The sequence below is a fragment of the Podarcis melisellensis genome (assembly GCF_964234715.1).
Source record: "Podarcis melisellensis genome assembly, chromosome: 14".
In the NCBI taxonomy this organism is placed as follows: domain Eukaryota; kingdom Metazoa; phylum Chordata; class Lepidosauria; order Squamata; family Lacertidae; genus Podarcis; species Podarcis melisellensis.
In genome coordinates this window covers 26,609,635-26,634,609 of record NC_138546.1, presented here as the reverse complement: position 1 = coordinate 26,634,609, position 24,975 = coordinate 26,609,635, and the positions used below count along the sequence as shown (strand labels likewise).

The following is a 24,975-nucleotide window of genomic DNA, read 5'->3' as shown; positions in this document are numbered from 1 at the left end:
TATCCACCTGGTCTTCCATTGTCTGTGACCAACAGCCATCACAATGTAATACACAAAAACAATACAGTCCAAGAGTTGGGGTCCTCCAGATGGCCTTTCTCTTCAGATTTCATCCTGTTTTACAGGCACAAAGTTTCGGTGGCAGTTAGATCATATCCAGCCTTCAGGGAGTATTTGTTCCAATTTGTTTGCAGGGAGGTTATATGGCAACGAACATTTGTCCTGCATTCATTCTGATTTCCTTGCAGGTGCTTATGCCTTGTCAATGGCCATTCATTCAACCTGCATTTTTCAAAGCATTTCCCTAGCCATAAAAATCTTTTGTGTGGATTAGAACACCTTATTCCACTTTAAACCTGGAAACCAGAAGTTCCAATATGTGACTGAATCACTCCCACAGAACACAGAGTCTGGAGGTGACCTATATTAAACATGTCACATTTCAGAAATGCAAATGGTCAAAACATGGAATTGTAAAGCTTTCCTCCCAATTTGTTTAGGGCTTAGAACAATCCTCCTAGCAGTCAACATGGATTTGCATAAAAAGCAGTCCATAACTTTCTCACTGCTGGTGTATGTGAAGCTACCCTACAGGCAGCAAACCAATCTACATTCATAGAGTCACAGAATTGTAGAGCTGTAAGGAACACACAGGGCCAGCCAGTTCAAGCCCCTGCACTGCAGAAAGTAGCCAGCAGCCATCTAATTTTGAAATCAGCTGAATGTCCACCTAAATAATTCTGGGATGAATGCATTACTTTAGATCAGCCATTCTAGCTAGGGCCTGATGAGCATTCTAGTCCAGGGGTAGGCAACCTAAGGCCCGGGGGCCGGATCTGGCCCGATCGCCTTCTAAATCTGGCCTACGGACCGTCCGGGAATCAGTGTCTTTTTACATGAGTAGAATGTGTGCTTTTATTTAAAATGCATCTCTAGGTTATTTGTGGGGCTTGCTTGGTGTTTTTACATGAGTAGAATATGTGCTTTTATTTAAAATGCATCTATGGGTTATTTGTGGGCCATAGGAATTGGTTCACTTTGCCAAAAAAATATAGTCCAGCCAACCACATGGTCTGAGGGACGGTGGACTGAAAAAGGTTGCTGACCCCTGTTCTAGTCCAATGCTTCTGGAGGGCACCAGGTTGAAGAAGGCTGGTGTCCTCTGTCCCTGCAGCCCCTGCCTGCAGGAACTTTTAATTCCACCTGAGACAGATTTGAAATTGGATTGTGCTAGCCCACCACTGTCCATAAAATCATACTGATGGGCTGCCAGACTCTGCCCCTAACCCCACCCACCATGTAAGGGAGTGGCCTTATCTGCATCTGTGAAATGGTGGAGGGAACAAGGTATTTGAACTCACTTGGAGAAGGGCCATAGTTCTGTGCAAAGTCCCAGATTCAATCATTGGTACTTCTAGGTAGGGCTAGGAATGTCTTGTGCCTCGAACCCCAAACAGCCATTGCCCGTCTGTGTAGATGGTACTGAGCTATTTGGAGCAACGGGTCTGACTTGGTATATATAATGCAGCTTCCTAGGTTTCTAGTTGCTGGAGCTAGATAAAATCAGGGGCGCACCTTGCTGCATTTGCATAATTAACAGGTGGGTTGGGAGAACAAAGAAGGATTGGATTAGTTTCTTTGCAATCAGCTGGAGTCTTTTGAAATGAACAGACCCCTAATTAATATGCTTCTATATTTAGCAGAAAGAAATTGAGGTAGCCTAGAAACTACCAAGAGCAGCCGCTTCAGCTCAGGAGTCTAAAGTCCTTGCTGCGATATTCTGGCGAGCTTTTATTAAAATGTCTTTCTTCCCCCTCATCCAGTACATTGCCTTCTCTCGGGGGACATATGTTCCCCTGCTGGCAGATCAGAAATCTTAGCTACTTATGATAAAAACCTGCTTCCCTGTTCTTACTGGAAGCCAGAAAAACTCCCACTCAGCAGACTGCAAGGCAGCTATGGGGGGGGAAAGCCCCACATGAGAAGTTTGGGGGAGAAGATGCGAGCTGCAAGAGACCTACCGATTCCTTAACCTAGAAACGGCCAGGATCAAGAGTGAGAAAAAGGGAGATTGGAAATCTACTGCAGTAGATTGCTGAGCATTTCAATTTTCAGGCAGGATCCACTTTCATAGCCAGAAATTCAGGTTGCAGAATGTTAGGTGATTGGGAGGCTAAACGTTAGAATGTAAGAGAAGCCTGCTGGGTCAGGTCAAAGGGAGCCCAATTAGTCCAACATCCTGTTCTCACAGTGGCCAACCAAATTTGCCTGTGGGAAACCCACAAGCAGGATCTGAGCACAGCCCTGTTTAGGGAAGCTTTTAAAACTGACGTTTTAATGTATTTTTAACCTTCTGTTGGAAGCTGCCCAGAGTGGCTGGGGAAACCCAGTCGGACGGGCAGGGTAGAAATAATAAATTGTTGTTGGTTGTTGTTGGTGGTGGTGCTGGACCATAAAGAAGGCTGATCGCCGAAGAATTGATGCTTTTGAATTATGGTGCTGGAGGAGACCCTTGAGAGTCCCATGGACTGCAAGAAGATCAAACCTGAGTGCTCACTGGAGGGACAGATCATGAAGCTGAGGCTCCAATACTTTGGCCACCTCATGAGAAGAGAAGACTCCCTGGAAAAGACCCTGATGTTGGGATAGATTGAGGGCACAAGGAGAAGGGGACGACAGAGGATGAGATGGTTGGACAGTGTTCTCGAAGCTACCAGCATGAGTTTGACCAAACTGCGGGAGGCAGTGGAAGACAGGAGTGCCTGGCGTGCTCTGGTCCATGGGGTCACGAAGAGTCGGACACGACTAAACGACTAAACAACAACAACAACAAGGTTTCCGGCAACTGGTATTCAGAAGCATTCAGGAGGCAGAGCATAGCCATCATGGCCAATAGCCACTGAAAGTCTTTTCCATGAATCTGTGCAATCCTCTTTTGAAGCCATCCAAGTTGCTAGCCACCACTGCTTCCTGCAGAAGTGAGTTCCATAGTTTAACCCTGCAGAGATTTCCTGCAACAAACCTGACTCCCCCTCCCTCCAATTGGCATTTGGGAAAGTGATGCAAAACTGTGCAGCGAAGTGTGGAATGGCACTTGCTTTGATGCAACCTCATCTAACCTGCTCCGCAAGCAGACCAGAACGAATGCTGATGAAATAGTCGGTGTCATCTCATCTCCCTGCAAAGAAAGCAGTGTGTGCATCCCCATTTACCAGCATCCATGGCGCTCCCACCACTGGTTTGGGAAGTGAATTAGCATTACATTAGCTGCAGTCCATATCTACCTTGTATCTATCCTGTCCTTTCTTATAAAATGCTCTGTTTTCATGTTTTCCCCACCCCGAAACCCCCCAGCTTTGATCTGAATTGAGGAAAAGAATGGCCTGTCTACATGTTAGGTTGGTAAAGTGTACACAGCCCAATTCTGGTTGAATGCTCAGTGAGTCTCAACTGCCCAACAGCAGCAATAAGGAAACAAATTTGCTCACCTGTATTAGACTGCTGAAATTAGGGGCGAACAGGAGTGGAGTTCTGTCTTAAAGGGTATGAGCTCAGTTCAGTTCTGATCAGCAAAAGAGACTTCTCCTGTACAGAAAGTGCTAGGAGGCATCCCTGTTCTTTAATTCTATCTGTAAGCTTTTTTGCACCTGGCTCAGGGTTGTACCATCGTGGAGTGCTGGGCTAAAACAAAGCAGATCAGACAGGCGCTTCGGCTAAGAGCATGAGAAGACATTCACTATGAATTTCCCAAGGAGTAAAGGATGTATGAGGAGAAAATACTCTCCTGGGTTGTAACTGTTTAAGCCCAGAGGGACTTCATTAGAACATAAGAAGAGTCTGCAGGATTGGACCAGTGGCCCATCTCGTCCAGCATCCTGTTCTCATGGCAGCCAAGCAGGGACTTGTGGGAAACCAGGAAGCAGGATTCGAGCCCAAGAGCCCTCTCTCCCCTCCTGTGCTTTCCAGCAACTGGTCGTCAGAAGCATTGTTACCTCCAACTTTGGAGATAGAGCGTTGGCATCCTGGCAAGTAGCCATCAATAACCCTCTCCTCCATGAATTTATCCAATCCTCTTCTAAAGCCAACTAGATTGGTGGTCATCCCTGCCACCTGAGATTTGGATCCTAGAATCAGATGGAAAAGACACCTCAGTGAAATTATCCGGTGGGAACTCAAGACACCATCTTCCCTAAGAGAAGGCTGAACAACCAGAAGTCACTGTTCTGTCTTCTGATGGTGGCACTGAAATTAGCAAGTTGCATCAGCGGTGAGGAAACGAGGCCAGCGAGAAAGAGGGAGGCAGCGTACTCATTGAGATCTCGTAACTTGAGATTTCAGGCAGGCAGCAGAGTGGGGGCAGCAGTGGCAGGGAAGTGTAAGCAGGGTGCCCCCTCAAGCTCGGCAGTGCCCCCTCCATTTCCTAAGAATAAAGGCCCATTTCATTCCCCCAATTAGCTCCCCCGATGAACCTCTTCCTAAGCTGCTGCCTTTAATTGGGTTGACTACAGATGGAGGGAAGTACAATCAGCGTTCTAATTGTGAGACGCAGCTTGATTCCGATTAATATTCCAAAAACAAGGTACATGAGCTGCAATCGGGAGTGACTCTTCTGTCTCTTTGCCACTGGATCTCAAATCCAGAGTCATTAATATAGCACTTTAGCATCTTTTGTTGTTAACCTCTTGTGGTCAGAACAGAGCATCCATCTTGATCATCAAGATGTCCCACATCTCTGGTTTAGGAGCATAATTTTTTTCCTAATCACCTGTTGGCTGAAATGCGTTTTTTCATACTTGCCAATATCATCTCCAGGGGGTTGATGTGGACTGGGTTAATGAAGGAGCTTGACTGGACACACTGAGCAAGCATCTTTGACTATTTGTACATGGAGACGACATCACACAATGCTCATGCAGATCTCCATAGGGATCCAAACACAAAAGAACCAAACTTGTCGGCTCTTCGCTTTAAAAGCAAACTATAGGTTCACTGTGCAATTTGTTGCCCCAATGCAGAGTTTGGTTCTAGGCTACATTCCCAGAAAGTGTACCATTTAGGGGTTCTGGAGCAGTGCTTGTAAACACTTAGAACCGTAGTATTGTAGAGTTGGAAGGGACCCCAAGGGTCATCTAGTCCAACCCCCTGCAATGCAGGAATCTCAGCTAAAGCATCCATGACAATCCAGTATCCTGTTTTCACAGGCGTCAGCCAGATGCCACAGATTTAGAGGGCATCTCATACCTGGAGAAGAATGTTTCTTTTGATTCAGCCTTTGACCTTTCTATCTCCTCAGAAGTCACAGGACCAGAGGAGTCCATAATGCCAGCACCTTTCCAGTCTTAAGACATTATAGACACCAGCTCAGATGCCATAATAGATGCAGGTAATTCCTTTGTAGCAGGACAGCCAGTCAAAAGAGGCATGATAATAGCCGTCGATTGTACAAGTCCTTCCTTGATGTGTTTATTTGTTCGATGGCTTCATCAGGGTTGCCTTACATCCTGGACATTACCATGATTTCAAAGGCAGAAGTGACGTCCAGGGAGAATTTCTGAAAGGTGGCGCTTTGTCCTGTATCTTAGGCAAGTCAATTCAAAAATCATATTTCTGTAAAAATAAAAAGCCAAATAATTTCAGGTTTTCCTTAAAAAGACTCAGCAATTTTGGGGTCTTCCTAAAAAGAGCTCAACAACTTTCAAGGTGTCCTGGCGTAACTTTTTGAAATATGGCAACCCTAGCTTCATGCTTGAATTTTCATTTTGTGGTTAACACCAGGAAAGTCTAAAGGTGGAAAGTGTTCTACTGGTGCCCAGCTGAGTCACTGGAGAAGAGATGGCTTTGTGTGCAGGCTATGTTCTTGGCTTGAGGCGAGCTAATTACGTTCCATCGTGGTGGGGAAAATAGGAGGGAGGGAAGGGCTGTTGCTGAGAGGCAGGTCAGCTGCTTTGCATGCAGAAGGTCCCAGAACCAATCTCCAACAGCTTCTAAGGGACTGAACCTGGGAGTGTCCCCTCCCCGAAATCCTGGGCAGCCACATGTCTAGTCAGTGTAGACATCACATAGCTAGATGAACTGGTGGTTTTTGTATAAATCAGCTCCCTCTGTTTCTGATGTGTATCCTATCAGCTTTAACATGCTTGCTCCTTGCCTCCGAACAAAACCTCCAACCCCTCTTTTCAGAGACACGTGGGTTTACTGCTTGGCTCACGTGCCCCGAATGTCTTAATTGCCCCACAAATTCAGATCCTAGAATCAGCATTTTGGAGCCATGGAGAGATTTGAAAGGATCCTGCAATTATCTATGTACTCTCTGTGGACTGTTTGACCTCTTCCATCCTGTTTTAATGTGTAGGCAGTGCTATTAATAACACACCCAGATGGGAGTATATTTGCGGCAAGCTGAGTCAAATTTGGTGCAACGAAGAAGTCGTGTGCCCCCCTTCCAGTCTTGAACATTCCGTATCTCACTTTTTAAACAGTTTTTTTTAAAAAAATGCATTTTATATCCCACCTTTTTCCTCCAAGGAACTCAGGATAGCATACGTGGTTCTCCCCTTCCTCATTTAATCCCCACAATGACCCTGGGAGGTAGGCTACGCTGAGAGGCAGTGACTGGCCCAAAGTCACTCAGCAAGCTTCATGGCTGAGTGGGGATTTGAACCCCAGTCTAACGCTCTAACCACTATGCCACACTAGCATGATACAAGCTGCTTTACGCATGGCATTCAAGCAGCAGGTGCTACTCTTGCCCTTCTGACTGCAAAAGCAAAGTGGAAGTTGTCAGTTGACCCCCATGTCAGAAGGGCAGACAAACTGAAACGAGTCTGTTAGCCGTGCTTACTGAATTGTGGGAGGTTAGACTAGTTGCCCCTTCAGCTCCCTTCTAAGTCCATGGTTCTATGAGTCATGTCACCGCTGAAAGGTGCAGCAGTTCTTCTTTAGTCTCACAGATAAGAAAAACAAAGATAAGAACTGCAAAGTTGGAAGAGACCCCAAGGATCATCTCGTCCAACCTACTTCACGGAAGAAGAAGAGTTTGGATTTGATATCCCGCTTTATCACTACCCAAAGGAGTCTCAAAGCGGCTAACATTCTCCTTTCCCTTCCTCCCCCACAACAAACACTCTGTGAGGTGAGTGGGGCTGAGAGACTTCAGAGAAGTGTGACTGGCCCAAGGTCACCCAGCAGCTGCATGTGGAGGAGCAGAGACGCGAACCCGGTTCCCCAGATTACGAGTCTACCGCTCTTAACCACTACACCATGCTGGCTCTCAGGAATATGCAGCTGTCCTGTATGGGGATCGAACCTGCAACCTTTTCAGCACTACTCTCTAACCAACAGAGCTATCCAGGCTGTCAAAGGCAAGAAGGACTGGGGAAATTCGGATATTTTGGGCAGCAGCATGCAAAGAGAAACAGGGTCTGCCTTGAGCATGTAGGCTGAATGACTGACAAGTGGGGATCCATATGGATGATTGACGTCCGCCCACGCAAGCAGCTCAGCACTAGGAGCTGGAGGCAGAGGGGCATTTTTTGACCACATTTTGTAGTGTGTAAAATGTGCCATCTGGGTAAGAGAGGAGGATTGCTTTAAAATCGCAAGGTATGGCTCGTCTGCGCCAAGTGATGTCAAAGATAATTTTGTGTGCGTCCAATGAGGGTTTCCATAGCAACATTTAGCATTTAGACGGATGGAGTGGGTACCCAGAATGGTTGTCATTATGGAAAGAAAGAGAAGTAGAAAACCTGGCTGCTAAGTGAGAGCATTTTGTTTTTAACCGTTTTAGTCTCCTTCCCATACAAAGGGAGGGAGGAACCCTAACCTGTGGAATTTGGAGAGTGGCCATGGGCACCACCAATTCTCCAATTCCTTCTCCAACACAGCACCCTCACCAGGTCATGTTCTCTCGCAGATTCAAAGAGAGGAAGCACAATCCACCGACTCAGCTTCTCTAAGAAGCCTGGGCAGAAGTTAGAGCCAACAGAGTTTGCTTGGTTTTACATGAGATTATTCTCCCCTCCTAAGAGGCGACATGATAGCTATCTTCAGATACACGGAAGCTTGTTTTCTGCTTCTCCAAAAGAGAAGATCCAAGCCAACAGATTCAAATGACAAGGAAAAAAGATTCCGACTAAATATTCGGAAGAATTTCCGGAGGGTGAAAGCTGCTCAGTGGTGGAATGGATGACCTCGGAAGGAGGTAGACTCTCCTTAGTCAGAGGTTTTTAGGTAGAGATTAGGTGGTCATCTGTCAAGGATTCTTTAGCTGTGATTCCTGCATTGCGGGTGCAGGTGGCGCTGTGGGTTAAACCAAAGAGCCTAGGGCGGTCGGCAGTTCAAATCCCCGTGATGGGGTGAACTCCCATTGCTCGGTCCCTGCTCCTGCCAACCTAGCAGTTCGAAAGCACGTCAAAGTGCAAGTAGATTAATAGGTACCGCTCCGGCGGGAAGGTAAATGGCATTTCCGTGAGCTGCTCTGGTTCACCAGAAGTAGCTTAGTCATGCTGGCCACATGACCCGGAAGCTGTATGCTGGCTCCCTCAGCCAATAAAGCGAGATGAGCACCGCAACCCCAGAGTCGGCCATGACTGGACCTAATGGTCAGGGGTCCCTTTACCTTTACCTTACCTGCATTGCAGGGGGTTGGACTAGATGATCCTCAGGGTCCCTTCCAATTCTATAGTTCTATGATCTGCCTGAGATGTCATGTGATCCAGAGCCTTGGGCCTCTGGCTGTGTCAGGCTGACCAAGTGGGTTTCCGGGGGGGGGCAGGGATACCACTCCTTTGTGCTGGGATGGGCATGAACATTCCCGTAGGGCGAGGAAGGCTCTTCCTCTGCTCTTCCTGCTGGAGCCATTCCTGTAACAAAGGCCAATTGTTCCCAGCACAGCTGCTGAAGAAATGAAGCTCTATCTCCTATCGCTGCTGTAGCTCCATAGAAAAAGAGGCTACAAGTTTAGAAGATGTTTTACATACACTGCTCCCCTCAATCACTAAATTCCGGGGGGGGGGGGAAATGATTTTAAAAGCCTTTTTGAAAAGCTAAAGTGTTCTTCGTCAACTTGGTGCCTGCCAGATGTTTGGTGCTACAATTCTTATCAGCCCCAGATGGATGGGAGTTCCAGCCCAAAGCATCCAGGGGGATATTTTAAACTTGAAAGCAAAGTTCCAAATTTGAACTTCTCCAAATTTTGCAACAGAGTTCTCTAGCCAACCAAGGTGTTCAAAGGTGTATATACGTAAGAATATATGCAAGAAATCCATATATTCATGGAAATAGCAAGCAAAGTTGCATTATATTAGGAGCCAATCCTTTGTAAAAATGTGTGCATCCATCCAAATTGCACAAAACAAGCACATTGGGAGAAGTTTGCTGATGAATTTTCATAAGGACCTCTTTTTTAAAAGGGGGGAGGGGAAACAGAGGTTGAGAAGCAGAGAACTGAATTTCAGATTTGCAGAAAAACAGAGAAACTGCAAAAATCTGAAATGGAGAGCTCTGACCAATTCCTAGCCCACTCCCTTTTAAATATCCCATATCAAGATCCCTCTGCTTTTAATCATATTTCCTGAGAGAGGCTTGGGCACAAGTGTCCAAGTTTAGCAACGCACACAAACACCAACCCAGCTTGACATTCCAAGAGGAAGAACTGCATGTCCAGGAAAGCAAGAAATAGAAATGGTCTGAAATGCAGCAAGGGGGTGTGGCTAGTGAAGACACACCCTCTTTCCTTCTCGCGATTGTCCCTGCACAATCGAAGGGCTTGTTCTGCACGAAATGGTCCACAGCGATTCCTCCTGGGTGTGCCAAGGAAGTCAGCCTGATATGTTCCATGAGCTTCAGTTTCCATCGCCTGCTGCCATAGGCCTCCTTCTGTTGCTGCTATGGCCCTAAGAGAATAGGAGAAGAGAAACAGAACATAGGAAGATCCCTGCTCGATCAGGCCTCTGGGGGCCATCCAGTCCAGCATCTTTTTCTCACAGTGCCGGCCGGGTGCCTCAATGGGGAGCCCATAAGCAGTGGCAGAGGAACCCTCTCTGGCACCCGGGGTGGGACGCCGAGGGGTGGGACGAACTGCCTGGTGATGCACGTGTGACATCCATATGGACTGCGCATGTGCAGCAGCCCGTGCACTCCGTACAGGATGCCACACATGCACAGTCCGTACAGGCTGCTTCTCATGCACGCCATCCATATGGACTGCCGCTTGCATGGTGACCGTACGGGCTGCTGCGCGAGTGGCATCCCATATGGACTGTGCATGTGCGGCATCCCGTACAGACTGTGCATGCGCTGCATCCTGTATGGAGTGCACACACACGGCAGCCAGTACGGACGTCCGTATGGATGGCGCACGAGAGCGGCAGCCCCCACACTGACTGCACGCGCCCTCGGCCACTCTACAGCTGGGGGGAGGCAGGGGCCATGTTCCATGAGCTTCAGTTTCCATTGCCTGCTGTTTAGTCTGAATACCACACAATATTTTATTCATTTAGATATACATTTGTTCTCTTTACTTATTCTGTCTGAAAGCACGACCAGCATTTTTAAATGGGCACAAACTGCTTCAGAAACATTCCCTGGAATGGAATGATGTCGTGGACAGCAACCAATCTATGCTGTACACAGCCAACCTTGGCTGAAAATTTGCTGAGCTGCTTTTCTCTACGCTTGACAGGTTGGGATCCTGCCCACTTGTCAGGGTTGTCCCATCCCGGGGGGAGCTAAAGGGCTGGTCATCTAGGCCAAGAAGCTTGCCTGATTGCCCCCATTTGCAGCCTGATGCAACAAACCCACTTTTGTTTTTTAAGGACTATCTGTGGTTCGGAAGGGGACAGGGAAATAAATGCACTGGAAAGTGTGGGGTGAAGGAATTATTAACAAGAAGATGGATCAGAATGAATGTCCAAGATACACCTCTTCATAAGCTTTGTACAGGCAAACCAGGTTGGATACCCAGTAAACTAGCCTGGAGGATCCCTTTGTGTTTTCTTTGGCCCTGATTCTGCTGCTCTCTGCAAGGAGAAGCTTAGACTCCTCAGTCAACTACTTCCTCCTGTGTCCCTTTGCCAGGCTCTGCAGTGAAGTTTTCTTCCAAGGCAGTAGCAAGGCAGCTGCAGAGCATCTTGAGAAGCGGGAGGGAAGGAACAGATGGATGTAGGCTGCTGCTCTCCTTTCTGATGGACACCAGTCATGAAAGAGCAAAAAGGTCTCCCCCCCTTTGCAGCTGCACTTGGAGCCCAGTGGATGTCTGGAAAATAATGTGCAGAATTTCAGGGCTGCTGGAAGCCAGGTGGCGATGGTTTGCTGCTTTCCGGCAAAGGTTCCCTCTGGCCCTACCGATCTGGTACTGCAGGAAAGAGGCTCACAGGAGACTCTGGTGTTTGAATCAGGGATCAGAGCCTCCAAATATACAATGCTGCAGTCTGAAAGCGGCGTACTAACTACAAGACAAATGATGAATGACTGCAGAGCATCTGCTTTGCATGCTGAAAGTGGGAGATCTCTGACTAAATCCCACTGCTAGTCAGCACAGAAACTACCATATTTTTTGCTCTATAAGACTCACTTTTTCCTTCCTAAAAAGTAAGGGGAAATGTGTGTGCGTCTTATGCAGGCTGTGCAGCTATCACAGAAGCCAGAACAGCAAGAGGGATTGCTGCTTTCACTGCGCAGTGATCCCTCTTGCTGTTCTGGCTTCTGAGATTCAGAACATTTTTTTCTTGTTTTCCTCCTCGAAAAACTAGGTGCGTCTTATAGAGCAAAAAATACGGTACATGGTAGACAATGCTGAGCTGATGTACCAAAGGATCTATTCAGTAGATCATTTCCTCTATCCTTAAGCAATCATAAGAACATAAGAAAAGTAGCCCATCTCGTCCAGCATCCTGTTCTCACAGTGGCCAACCAAACGTCTGTGCGAAACCCACAAGCAGAATGTGAGCGCAAGAGGTCTCTCCCCTCCTGAAGTTTCCAGCAACGGGTGTTGAAAAGCATTGCTGCATCTGATCATGGAAGCAGAGTATATAACCATCCTGGCTAGCAGCCATGGACAGCCCTCTCCTCCTTGCATTTATCTAATCTTCCTGTAAAGCCATTTAGGTTAGTGGCCATCGCTTCTTCCTGTGGGAGTGAGTTCCATCGTTTAGCCATGCGCTGCATAAAGAAGGACTTTCTTTGATGTGCCCTGAAATCTCCCAGCATGCATCATCATCACTGGATGTCTGTAAGTTCTAGTATTAAATTAATAAGCAAACTTCAATACAAAGTGCTTGGTTTTCTCTCGTGGGGCTTCCATTTGTGGGTCATCATCTCCACCCCCTAATAAAATGGAATTAGCTTGTTAAGGGAGTGAGCGACAGAGGGGAAAGAAGGTCACGGAAATATTGCCAAATGTTTTCCTGCAACGATGAAGTCAAAGGAACTTGTTTAATCCTTTAAAAGCAAGCTGAATTCTGCACCAGGGAGCCAATGTCTCATGTCCACTGCACCCTTGGAGACCCGTGGTGTCCACACCGGCCTGCCTTTGTCATTCTGGAGTGACTCCCAAACCAAAACATCTCTGAGAGAAACGAGCATTTTCAAGAGGTTGGGGGCCCTCTTGGCCAGAGCTTGTATTTAGGTTGCTTGGCAGCAGACCTGACAGGCCACATGGTAGACAGGCTAATCTCTCGCCCCTTATCTCTGCTCCCCCATCTGCCAGGCATGTCCTCCTGTGTGACCTTGAATGCCTCATTTTAGGGGAAGGGAGTGGGAAGGGGTGCAGAGAATGAAAAGCGCAGACATCCTCAGCTAGGAACTATTTTAGCCTTTGCTGGGCTCTGCTGCATTTTCCTGCACTAGAGCAGGCATAGGCAAACTCCAGCCCTCCAGATGTCTGGGACTACAATTCCCATCATCCCTGACCACTGGTCCTATTAGCTAGGGATGATGGGAATTGTAGTCCCAAACATCTGGAGGGCTGGAGTTTGCCTATGCCTGCACTAGAGTGAAAAATGAGGCCAGCCGTCAGCCTCTCTCTCTTTTCACCAGCAAGGCTGGAAACTGGCAGTAATGCTTCTGAACACCAGTTGCCAGAAGCTGCAGGAGGGGAGAGTTGCTGTTGCACTCAGGGCCTGCTTGCATGTTTCCCAATGTCATGTCTGGTTGACCACTGTGAGAACGGGATGCTGGGCTAGACCTTAAGGCAGTCTCTTGTGATAGAAGAACCTCCATGCCCAGGGACACTCTACCTCTAAATACCAAATAATGGGGAACAACAATTGGGAGAGTGGTTGTTGCGCTCAGGTCCTGCATCCAATCAGGGGCATCTGGCTGGCCACTGTGAGAAGATGCTGGACTAGTTGGTCCACTGGACTGATCTAGCTGCAAGGCTCTTCTGATCTGTGTAAGGCTTTTGCATTTCCCACATCTGTAAGCTGGTTGAAAAGGCTGCATTCCCATGCAGTTTAAGAAAGGCAATCGCACATTTCTTCTCTTCATTCCAGCTTACCTGGTTTCTTAGGCTTGCTGGTGAAACTCATGCTTGATTCTTTGTGACTAGGCTTGGATACCCAAGAGCAAAATCCAAGGGTGAAGGGACGGCGCTGATGCATTCACAAGACCAGGCTCCCCCAAGATTTAGACAGCAGTGGGCCCCCTCCATGCATATGGTGGAAGGGAGGAACCAGCCATTTACTAATTTACTATCTGAAAGTTTAGCCCTTGATTCAGTTTTGTGGCTGCAAGCAGGTCAGGTTCCCTTTCCAGGCAGTTTATCACCTTTCTGGTGAGAGTGATGAATCCACGACTTTTGTGGTGACGAAGACTGCATTTCACACTAGAGACAATAACAGTAGGTTAGATTTTTCTCCTGATCTTATTTTTGCAAAGATGCTTTCCTGGAGAGGCTCGATGGACCTTGACCTGCAGGTGACTTTCCCCCTTGTCTTTTTAAATAATTTTTTTAAAGCAATCTAAAAACAGGACTGTCATTCAGGATTATATGAAAACATGACTGACCTTTTCTTGAATGTAACAGCATAGCTCAGTCGGTACAGCATAAGACTCTTAATCTCAGGGTTGTGGGTTCGAGTTCCACACTGGGCAAAAGATTCCTGCATTGCAGGGTTGGACTAGATGACCCTTGTGGTCCCTTCCAACTCCTATGATTCCATGATGCTATGATTCAGGAACGGTAGCTGTTCAGTGGCCAGATATATCCTGTCAAAAGAGCTGGTGACTGTAAGGGTGCCTGATGGCACCCTCTGCTGGTTAAAACCTTGCTTAAACTATCCTCTCAAAAATTGTTTCTCTGTATACATTGATTCAGGGAAATAATCCAGTTTAATGTGGATTAAATATCTCTTTCTCAGCTTTTGAAAATAAAGCTTGGGCTTGCTTTGAAATTGCTGTCACTCCAGCCTGCATAGGACTTTTCAGGACAGATAAAATAAAGTCTTTATTCACACAGCACACAGTTGGTTAGTGCATGGTGCTGATAACACCAAGGTTGCAAGTTCAATCCCCGTATGGGACAGCTGCATATTCCTGCATCACAGGGGGTCAGGCTAGATGATCCTCATGGTCCCTTCTGACTCTATGATTCTATGTCTATGGAATTTGCTCCCATAGGAGGCAGTGATGGTCACCAGCTTGGATGGCTTTAAAACAGATGGCTTTAAAAACTCATGGAGGAGAAAGCAGTTGACGGCTACTAGGGACGCAGGTGGCTTTGTGGTCCAAACCACAGAGCCTAGGGCTTGCTGATCAGAAGGTCGGCGGTTAGTCATGCTGGCCACATGAACCGGAAGCTGTACGCTGGCTCCCTCGGCCAATAAAGCGAGATGAGAGTTGCAACCCCAGAGTCGTCCGCGACTGGACCTAATGGTCAGGGGTCTTTACCTTTACCTTTTAGCCAGGATGGCTATGTTCTCCCTCCACTGTTGGAAGCAGTGATGCTTCTGAATACCGGTTGATGGTATTCCAAGAGGGGGAATTTGTCCTGTTTGGGGACTTTCCATTCATGCATCTGGTTGGCCATTGTGAGAAGAGGAATTGTTCTCTCTGGCTTGCTTCTGTAGGGAGATTTGAGGACCCGAGCCCTGAAGAAGAGCAGAATTTAGTTCTGCAAGTGGATTAAATCTTCCAGATGCCCCAGTGGGAATCCCACAAACTCAGCGGGGGGTGGGAGGAGAGGCTTCCCTCCCTTACCTTCACAAATGGAAGTCAGAAGCATTGCGATGGGACTGGATGGGACAATAAACAGGAGGGAGAGAGAGCCATGCAATGCTGGGGAGGAGAGAGTATTCCCCATGCTCCTTGCTCCAGAATAGCTTCCTCATTTAATACCTGGCCACTGCACCACTGCTGTCACCAGCTGGGCTGGCAGCTTCAAGAGGTTTATCTTGATGCACAGCAAGCCCCTGATTATGCATTTCCAGGGAGCTCGAGCATCTGCCGCTGGCTAGGTGTAGCCCATTTTGTGGTTGCAAGAGGCAGTGTGGCGTAGTGGTTAGAGCGTCGGACTAGGACCCTGGAGACCAGGGTCCTAATCCCCACTTGGCCCTGGAGTCCTTGGGGGCCAGCCACTGCCATCTTTCAGCCTAGCCTACCTTACAGGGTTGTCGTGCAGATGAAATGAGGAGAAGCCACCTTTAACTCCTTGGAGGAAAAGGTGGGATATGAATGCAGTGAATAAAACAAAGTCTAGCTGTCTTAGGGGAGAATATGCATCTGTGCTGCAACAGCAGCAGGGTGGGGAATATCAGGCCAGGGAGCAAAATGCCCCCAGAGCTCTCCACCTGGCCCTCCAAATTTTCCCAAGCCACACCCCCTCTTTGCAGGCCTTGCCCCTCACCAGCCTCATGTCACACTTTCCGCAAGTGCTTTTGCCTGGCTGGAATTTGCCCTTGACTTCTGAGGGTTCCCTTTGCTTGTCTGGAATATTGAGGGGGTAACAGCATGTCTAGAAACTGGCTTATGGCACAAAGGTAACATAGACATCAGTTGCTCTGCCCACTTTTGCCTCTGGTCCCACCCACAACCGCCATGCGGCCCCCCCGGAAGGTTGCCTAGTATGGAATGTGGCCCTTGGGTCCACAAGGCTTTCCCATCCCTGTGCTAGAGGCAGGGCCAGATTTAGGTTTGATGAGGCCCTAAGCTACTGAAGGTGATGCGGTCCTTTATATGTCCACCTGTCCTTTGTCAACAACAAAATGGCAGTGTTTTTTGTGTTGAATATACGCTATATAGTAATTTATGGACCTAATAGGTATCTAAAGCCATTTGCACATAACAAAATATGTATTTTATCAAAGTAATTGTTGAACTGAAATTTTATTTTATTGGTTTCTACCTTATATTTTGGAAATGTACATCCAGGTGTGTTTTTTTCCGTTACATTTTTTTAGGGGCCTCAAGAGAGTGGGGCCCTAAGCTATAGCTTGTTTAGCTTATACGTAAAACCGGCACTGGCTAGAGGGAGGGTTTTGTTTTTATTTTTCAAAAAGGAGAATTGTGGGAAGTCATGTGGTGTCGTCGACTATTCAGAATCCGTTCCCCTATTCCATCCACCCACCTGGTCTGGTTTCATCTCCCTGCCTGTCTGCTCTCTGCCATCAGAACAGCACACTTCTGTGTATTTATAGATGGCATGGCGCCCATCCCTGGATGAGGGGAGCTAGGGAACTTTGAAGCGGTGAGATGTGAAGCGATGAAAGGGGAGCCGCATTAAATGAGCCTCCCAGTGAAGCAGTGTCAAAACAGGATCCCTGGCACACAGTGGAAATTACCTGCAAGTCTGCCACTATCTCCAGCGAACCTTTGAAGCTCTTGACATTGACTGAACTTCAAAGCAGCCCTATCCTTGCAAGAAGACCATCTCTTCCAAATCACAACCTCACCTAGACTTTGTGGAAATGACCGAAAAAGAGCCCGCTCAGACACAGGACTTTAAACATTTCCAGACTAGTGGCATATTGTCTGGATGAGACCCCAGTAACGACAACAACATAAATGCTTCTAAACCGAGTACTTCCAGTGCCTTATTTGGGTCACAGATGACTCCCTGTTAACGGCAGGCGGTGGTCTTGAAACATTTGTACTTGAATTGTTGAAAAGTTGCTGATCCCAGATTCTTGCTCTGTTTTTGCAGACTGGCCGGATTGAACCAAACTACCCCAAAGTGTGCGGCCATCAGGGGAACGTGCTCGACATCAAGTGGAACCCTTTTATTGAAAACGTCATTGCATCCTGCTCTGAAGACACCTCGGTAAGTAGAAAGCAGCAGAATGTGCTGCCTGTTTCAGGGGAAGGGGGTTCAAAAGGATTAGTGGAGACCCTTCAGACTGGTAGAACTTTTGCAAGCGTTTTCTGCAACACGTAATTGATGCAACAAGAGTGCTTTCGTGGTGGACTCATACTGGACCACCCATACGTTCCGCAGCATTGCTGTGTGTGGAGGGGACCACGACAAAAGCTGGGCATTAGAACGTCAGAAGAGGCTGCAGGATGAGACCAGAGGCCCATCCAGTCCAGCGTCCTGTTCTCACAGCATCCGGTTCCCAATGGGAAACCCACAAGCAGGACCTGAGCACAAGGGTACCCTGCCCCGCTGTGGTTTCCAGCAACTGGTATTCAGAGGTATTGCTGCCTCCATATATAGAGGAGGAGCCATCATGGCCAGAAGCCATTGATAGTCCTCTCTGCCATGAATTTGTCTTCTTCTCTTTTAAAGCCATCTAGGTTGGTGACCATCATTGTCTCCTATGAGACCGAGCTCCATAGTTGTTTGTTGTTGGTTGGTTAGATATTGAATTTATATACCTCCCTATACCCGGAGGGACACGGGTGGTGCTGTGGGTAAAACCTCAGTGCCTAGGACTTGCCGATCGTATGGTCGGCGGTTCGAATCCCCGCGGCGGAGTGAGCTCCCGTCGTTTGGTCCCAGCTCCTGCCCACCTGGCAGTTCGAAAGCACTCTTAAGTGCAAGTAGATAAATAGGGACTGCTTTATAGCGGGAAGGTAAATGACGTTTCCATGTGCTGCGCTGGTGCTGGCTTGCCAGCTGAAGCTTCATCACGCTGGCCACGTGACCCGGAAATGTCTTCGGATGGCGCCGGCTCACAGCCTCTAGAGCGAGATGAGCACGCAACCCTAGAGTCAGACACGACTGGCCCACGACTGGGCAGGGGAACCTTTACCTTTACCTTACCTATACCCAGAGGTCTTAGGGCGGTTCGCAGAACAAAATCAAAATATAAAACCACAAAATATATAATCAAAATAAAAACAACAACCCAGTAATCACCACCCCCACTTCCTTTTACCTGTCCTGAATCTTCCCACATTCAGCTTCATTGGATGTCCACAAGTTCTCGTGTTATGAGAGAGGGAAAACAACTTTTCTCTATCCATTTTCTTTAGGCTATGCATAATTTTATAAATCTCTATGATATCAATTTTTCCTTGCCTTTTCTCTTAACTTGAAAGGCCCAGAGGTTGCACCCTTTAACAAATGACAGCTCCCAAAATTCCTTGGGTTTTTAAAGCAGTATCACAGTGCATTAAATGTACAATGTGGGGGCTCGTCTACATTTCCTCTTCTCCCACTGCTTTCCCCCAGTGAAAACGGCTCTTTAGTGCTCATTTGGAACAAATGGCAATTCGGGTTTCCCCCAGATTGCCATTTCTTCCGATCTATTGCTAAAGAGGGAGATTTCCCTTGGAAGGGAGTGGCCAGTGACACCTCTTTTTTTAAAGAAAAGCAGCGCTAGGAAAGGATAGACTATTTCTACCTTGACATATAGCTCTCACCACCAACTTTGCCTTTCAGAAGTCTCCCCCCCCCACCACCACCCCAAATTCTCACCCCAAGCTCTAAGCGAGGTTTCTGTAGGGGCAGCTCATCCCATTCCATCCCTCCCTCTCTGCCTGCCTTCCTATCTGAGCTGCCTCTGCAGTTCTGGAGTCTCCTCTCGACCTTCTCAAGGTCACCTGCATCCCTGCAGCAGAGAGAAGAAGGTGGGGCTCAGAGCAAGTGGCTGGCGCAGCAGGCAAGCTGGAGTGTCTTGTGCCAAAGCAGGTTTTCAGTGCTTGAGAGCGAGAGGGAAAGAGGAGGAGGCAGAGGCTAGCAGCCAGCCCAGTCTGCAATACAAGGGAGCTCCAGGGTACTTTGCTATGGCAGGAACAACCCTCCCTGCCCCACACACTCTCTCTCTCAGTGGGGTGGATGCATGCCAGGACAGGGTCAGCAAAGCCTTCTGTCTGTGCACAGAAAACTTGCATCGTGGAGGGGTGGAGCCGTCAAGGGAACATTTGCATGAAGGAGTCAAAGAAGATGCTGTTGGGGTGAAGGACCCAGGGGGATTGTCTTCCCTATACATTTGTCCTGAGGGGCCGATAAGCTGTCCAGGCAGGAGGATTTTTAGAGGAGGGGCATTTCTTTAAAAAGCCATTGCCAGGTCTGATCTCCAATTTGAGATGTGCAGCCAATGCATCTGAAAATGCCTCTTTATTCCACCAGCCTTTGACAGACAAAAGTATCTTGTTTTGTGTGACCCACCTCTCTGGCTAAGTCTATCCTGTTCTCTTTTGGTTGGAACAGTTTTACTTGTTTTGCTTGCTTATAGAAATGATTCCCTTGCTTTGATATCTGCCTATGATATTGTTGTCGCTCACCCGGGACCTTCTATCCACTTGTGCTGTGTTAAGTTTTGTGGGCCGTGTTTTGTGGAACTCCCGTCCGCATGGGGCCACTCTTTGCCTTGTTACCAGCCAGATGCATCTTTCTTGTCCTGTATCTGAGAATCAGAAGTATACTGCTTCTAAATGTGGAGGCTTCGTCCGCCTCCATTATGTTTGTCAGACATAGAGGCACTTGCAAAAAGGTCCACAGCACTGACAGATGTTGAAGACTGCTTCACATTTTCATGCAAATCTTCAGCCGCTGTCCGGGGCTCTGCCTCTCCCGCCCTCTCGTTTCATGATGTCATGCATCTCCGTCAGCAGAAAGTGCTTTTTATAGCCTGGTGGCTGCTGCAGTTGGGAAGCCATGCAGCTGCAAGGAAGCTCATCCCCTCCACAGCAGCAGCTCCTGCTTCTCCTCCAAAGACCTCAGGGACTGCAGATCTTGGCATGTTCTATATGTATCAGGCATACAAAAATATGGACCCACGTACCTACGGGACCGCCTCTCCTGGTATGCCCCGTGGAGGACCTTAAGGTCCACAAATGATGACACTTTGGAGGTCCCAAGTCGCAAGGTCTCAACTAGGGCCAGGGCCTTTTCAGTACTGGCCCCAACTTGGTGGAACACTCTGTCACAAGAAACTAGGGCCCTGCGGGACTTGACATCTTTCCGCAGGGCCTACAAGACAGAGCTGTTCCACCTGGCCTTTGGTTTGGACTCAGTCTGACCCTTACGCTTTCCCTCCCCTTACGGTTTTGATCCATGGGCTACTTTTAAAATGAGGCTGCATTATAAATTGCATTTTAACCTGTATTTTAAATTGGTTCCCCCCCCCATTATGTTTTTATTGTAATTTTACTGGTGTTAGCCACCCTGAGCCCGGCTCTGGCCAGGGAGGGCTGGGTATAAATAAAAATTATTATTATTATTATTATTATTATTATTATTATTATTATTATTATTATTATATTAAGGAGCTCTGTCCTTAATCTGCAAGTTGACAACAACTCCATTCAGCTTCATACCGGTAACAGAAGCTGGTGTGGTGGAAAGGCTAAAGAAGGGCGAATGCCAAGATTCAACAGCTTCTCCAGGTAGAGCTGACGAAAACCCCTGCCTAAAATCCTGGACAGCCGCCTGCTGCCAGTGAGGGCAGACAATCCTGAGCCAGAAGGACCAATATAGGAAGGCAGCTTCCCATACTTATGTGTGTTAAGGGGACAGTGGTGGCTCAGCGACAGAGCCCCTGTCTTGCAGGCAGAAGGCCCCCCAGTTGAATCTCCAATGGTATCTCCACGTAAAGGCTTGCCTGAAATGTTGGAATGCCTTCCCATCAGATATCTAGGAGATAAAGAACTACAATACTTGAATAAGCCATTTGAAGGCAGCCCTGTATCAGGAAGTTTTTAATGTTTGACGTTTTATTGTGTTTTTATATGTGTTGGAAACTGCAACACAGCCAAATGGGCTGGGTAATAATAATAATGGGACGCGGGTGGCGCTGTGGGTTAAACCACAGAGCCTAGGACTTGCTGATCAGAAGGTCGGCGGTTCGAATCCCTGCGTTGGGGTGAGCTCCCGTTGCTCTGTCCCTGCTCCTGTCAACCTGGCAGTTCGAAAGCACCTCAAAGTGCAAGTAGATAAATAGGTACCAATCCAGCAGGAAGGTAAACGGTGTTTCCGTGCACTGCTCTAGTTCGCCAGAAGCGGCTTAGACATGCTGGCCACATGACCCGGAAGCTGTACGCCAGCTCCCTCGGCCAATAAAGCGAGATGAGCGCCGCAACCCCAGAGTCGGCCGCGACTGGACCTAATGGTCAGGGGTCCCTTGACCTTTAATAATAATAATAATAATAATAATAATAATATAGCCACTGCCAGTCACTGCTGACAATGTTTAGCAGGTTCTTGGGTTCCCATGCTTCTAACAAGGCTGTGATGCTTTATGGTTTACATTTTTCATTCTTTGTTTATGTTTGTTTACTATGCTTGCCATTTTTGGTTAATAATAATAGTAATAAAGTATGGTGTGAGTGTGGCCCATGGTTCCTGAGACATTTAAAAAGCATTTTTACTGTAGCGGAACGTTTCAGGTGTGTGTGTACTGTATAATGAACCTACTTCATCCAGGCAAGCCGCTGAGTTGACAAAGACACCCTCCTCACAGCATCCTTTTGCTCTCCTGTCCTTCAAGGTTCGGATATGGGAAATTCCAGACGGAGGACTGAAGCGCAACATGATGGAGGCGGTCCTGGAGCTGTACGGGCACAGCCGGCGTGTCGGCCTTGTTGAGTGGCACCCGACCACCAACAACATCCTGTTCAGTGCCGGCTATGACTATAAGGTGAGCTGGGCAAAGATGCCCTTGTGCTTGAGAGCTAGTGTGGTGTGTAGTGGTGCATTGGTCTAGGACCTGGGAGAGCAGGGTTTGAATCCCCGCTCTGCCTTGAAGCTTGCTGGGTGCCCTTGGGCCAGTTGCTGCCTCTCAGCCTAGCCTACCTCACAGGGTTGTTGTTGGGACTAAATGAGGAGGAGAAGAACCATGGAGAAAAAGGTGGGGTATGAATGCAACAGTAAGCAAAACGTTGCAGCCAGTGAGAGAGAGTTTGGATTTGATATCCCGCTTTATCACTACCCGAAGGAGTCTCAAAGCGGCTAACATTCTCCTTTCCCTTCCTCCCCCACAACAAACTCTCTGTGAGGTGAGTGGGGCTGAGAGACCTCAAAGAAGTGTGACTGGCCCAAGGTCACCCAGCAGCTGCATGTGGAGGAGCGGAGATGCGAACCCGGTTCACCAGATTATGAGTCCACCGCTCTTAACCACTACACCACACTGGCTCTCTCCCCAGTGGTGGGAAGGCTGACCTTTGTTTTGCGTTCCTGTCCTTGTTAGGTTCTCATCTGGAACCTGGACATCGGTGAGCCTGTGAAGATGATTGACTGCCACACCGACGTCATTCTCTGCATGTCCTTCAACACAGACGGGAGTTTGCTGGCCACCACTTGCAAAGACAAGAAGCTCCGCGTCATTGAGCCGCGCTCCGGCAAAGTCCTCCAGGCAAGGAGCTTCTTATAAGGGTCAAAAGAGAGAGGCGATGGCAGAGAGCCATCATCCAACATCCTGACTGTTGTTGTTTTTTAAATCAGCCGCAGAAAGGGGTGCGCATGCCCAGTTTTTATCAGGACAACAACTCTGGGAGGAGGGGGTGCAGGATGTAGCGATGGACACCAGCCAGGATTACTTTAAAAGAGAATTAGGCAGATTCAAAGAGGATCAGGCTGTCCATGCCTACTGCTAGCCACAATGGCTTTGCTCTGCCTCTGCGGTCAGAAGCGGCATGACTCTGAACACAATTGCTGGTTGGTTGCTTTGGTGCTGAGGCCCTGACTGCAGACTGGCTTTGTACTGGGACATCTGGTTGGCCACAGCTGGACATCTAGATGGGCTACTGACCTGATCCAGCCACCCAGGCTCTTCTTATGCTTTTATGTTATTTGTTTGCATTTATTTATTCATTTATTTGTTTCATAAAATTTATACACCACTTGATGGCAAAAAAGAACCTTCAAAGTAGAGCAGTTTACAAAACAGAAAGAGCAATAAAATTATCAACAAGAGGAATCAGCAACAATTTAAGACTTTTGAAAAGTTAAACCAACAGTGAAACTAGAAACAGATTAAAACTCCCATCAGCTTTCCTATTTTTCCAGTCTGAATGCCCCACCAAAAAAACAATTATGCCTGCAGTGTGGATAGCAGCTTGGGGGAGGGGGGCAATTTAGATTAACGAAAAGGCATAGGGGTGTAAGAAACTGCTCAGAAACAGAGGGGCTCCCCTGAGCAGCTTTAAGGTTGTTGTTTTTTAAGCTAATAAATTACATGAATAAATTAATTCATGTCCTGTATGTTTTGCAACCTCCACCTAAATTGCAACATCGTTGGTGTAAAAACTGCCTCCTCTCCTAAGGCAGGAAAAGCAAGTTGGATACGTTTTTGTTGGTAAGAATGCACAGCTCCTTCTTCCGACAATGAAGTTTCCAAAAGCAATCTTTTTATAAGCATGTGCCTATCTCCCAAGAAAGCAGCCTTTTCCAAAAAAATATATAAAAACTTCTTGATCTCTTGGTTAGAATATTTCCCACCCCCACCCCCCAAATGTCAACGTGCAAATTTTGACTGCAGATAAGCACAATTTCAACAGAGGGAACAGAAAGAATTCACTGTCTGCCATGTTTATATGTCTAGCTTTAATCTTTTATTAATCACAAGTTGCATTGGATGAAATGAAAAGTGAGGCTTTTGAGTGGCGTATTTGAAAGAATGGTAAGCCAGCCTTTCCCAACCTGGTGCCCTCCTGATGTTTTGGACTACAACTCCCATAAGCCCCAACTGTCTCAGCTGGGATGGATGGGGATTGTGGTCTGAAACATCTGGAGCACAGCAGGGAAAGCTGCCTTAATCAATTGCCTACAGAAGTCTAGTGTCCAGATCAAAGGAAGTCATAGTACCGCTCTATCCTGCCTTGGTCAGATCAAGCCTGGAGTTCTGTGTCCAGTTCTGGGTACTACAGCTTAAGAAGGATATTGAAAAGATGACCAAGGGTCTGGAAACCAAGCCTTATGAGGAATGGTTGATGTAATTGGGTATGTTTAGCCTGGAGAAGAGAAGATGGAGAGAGGATCTGACAGCCACCTTCAAATATCTGAAGTGTTGTCACATGGAAGGTGGAGCAAGCTTGCTTTCTGCTGCTCCAGAGGGCAGGACCCCAACCAATGAATTCAAATTACAGAAAAGGAGATTCCTCCATCAGGAAGAACTTTCTGACTTTAAGTGCCATTCAACAGTAGAATGGACTCCCACAGAAGGTGGTGGGCTCTCATTCACTGGATGTTTTTAAGCTGCAGTTGGATGGTCATCCGTCAGGGATTCTTGATCTGTGATTCCTGCATTGAAGGGGGTTGGACTAGACTTTTGGACTAGACTTCCAACTCTGCAATTCTCTGATTGATTTGAAGAGGGGAGCTGGAGGCTGCCAGGAGTGTAGCTACCTGGCTGGGTAAATCTTGGTTGTCTTTCCAGGAGGCGAATTGTAAGAACCATCGCGTGAACCGGGTTGTCTTTTTAGGAAACATGAAGCGGCTTCTAACGACTGGAGTCTCGCGGTGGAACACGAGGCAGATTGCCCTCTGGGATCAGGTCAGGCCATGATATTTATTTACTTATTCTGGAGGGTGGTAATGCAAGAACAGGCCTTTTCAGTGGTGGTTTGCAGAATGCTCTCCTCAGGGAGGCTCGCCTGGCA

General features: G+C 47.6%; 1 protein-coding gene across 1 annotated transcript in view; it reads left to right on the top strand.

Annotated features, from left to right (window-relative positions):
• Window positions 1-24,975, top strand: part of CORO2B (coronin 2B) — a 75,033-nt gene that overhangs the window by 38,195 nt on the left and 11,863 nt on the right. Inside the window, exons 3-6 of the mRNA XM_081888633.1 lie at window positions 17,138-17,254; window positions 21,867-22,016; window positions 22,566-22,730; window positions 24,753-24,869. Of these exons, the coding sequence (XP_081744759.1) occupies window positions 17,138-17,254; window positions 21,867-22,016; window positions 22,566-22,730; window positions 24,753-24,869 (549 nt within the window). The remainder of the gene's footprint in view (window positions 1-17,137; window positions 17,255-21,866; window positions 22,017-22,565; window positions 22,731-24,752; window positions 24,870-24,975) is intronic.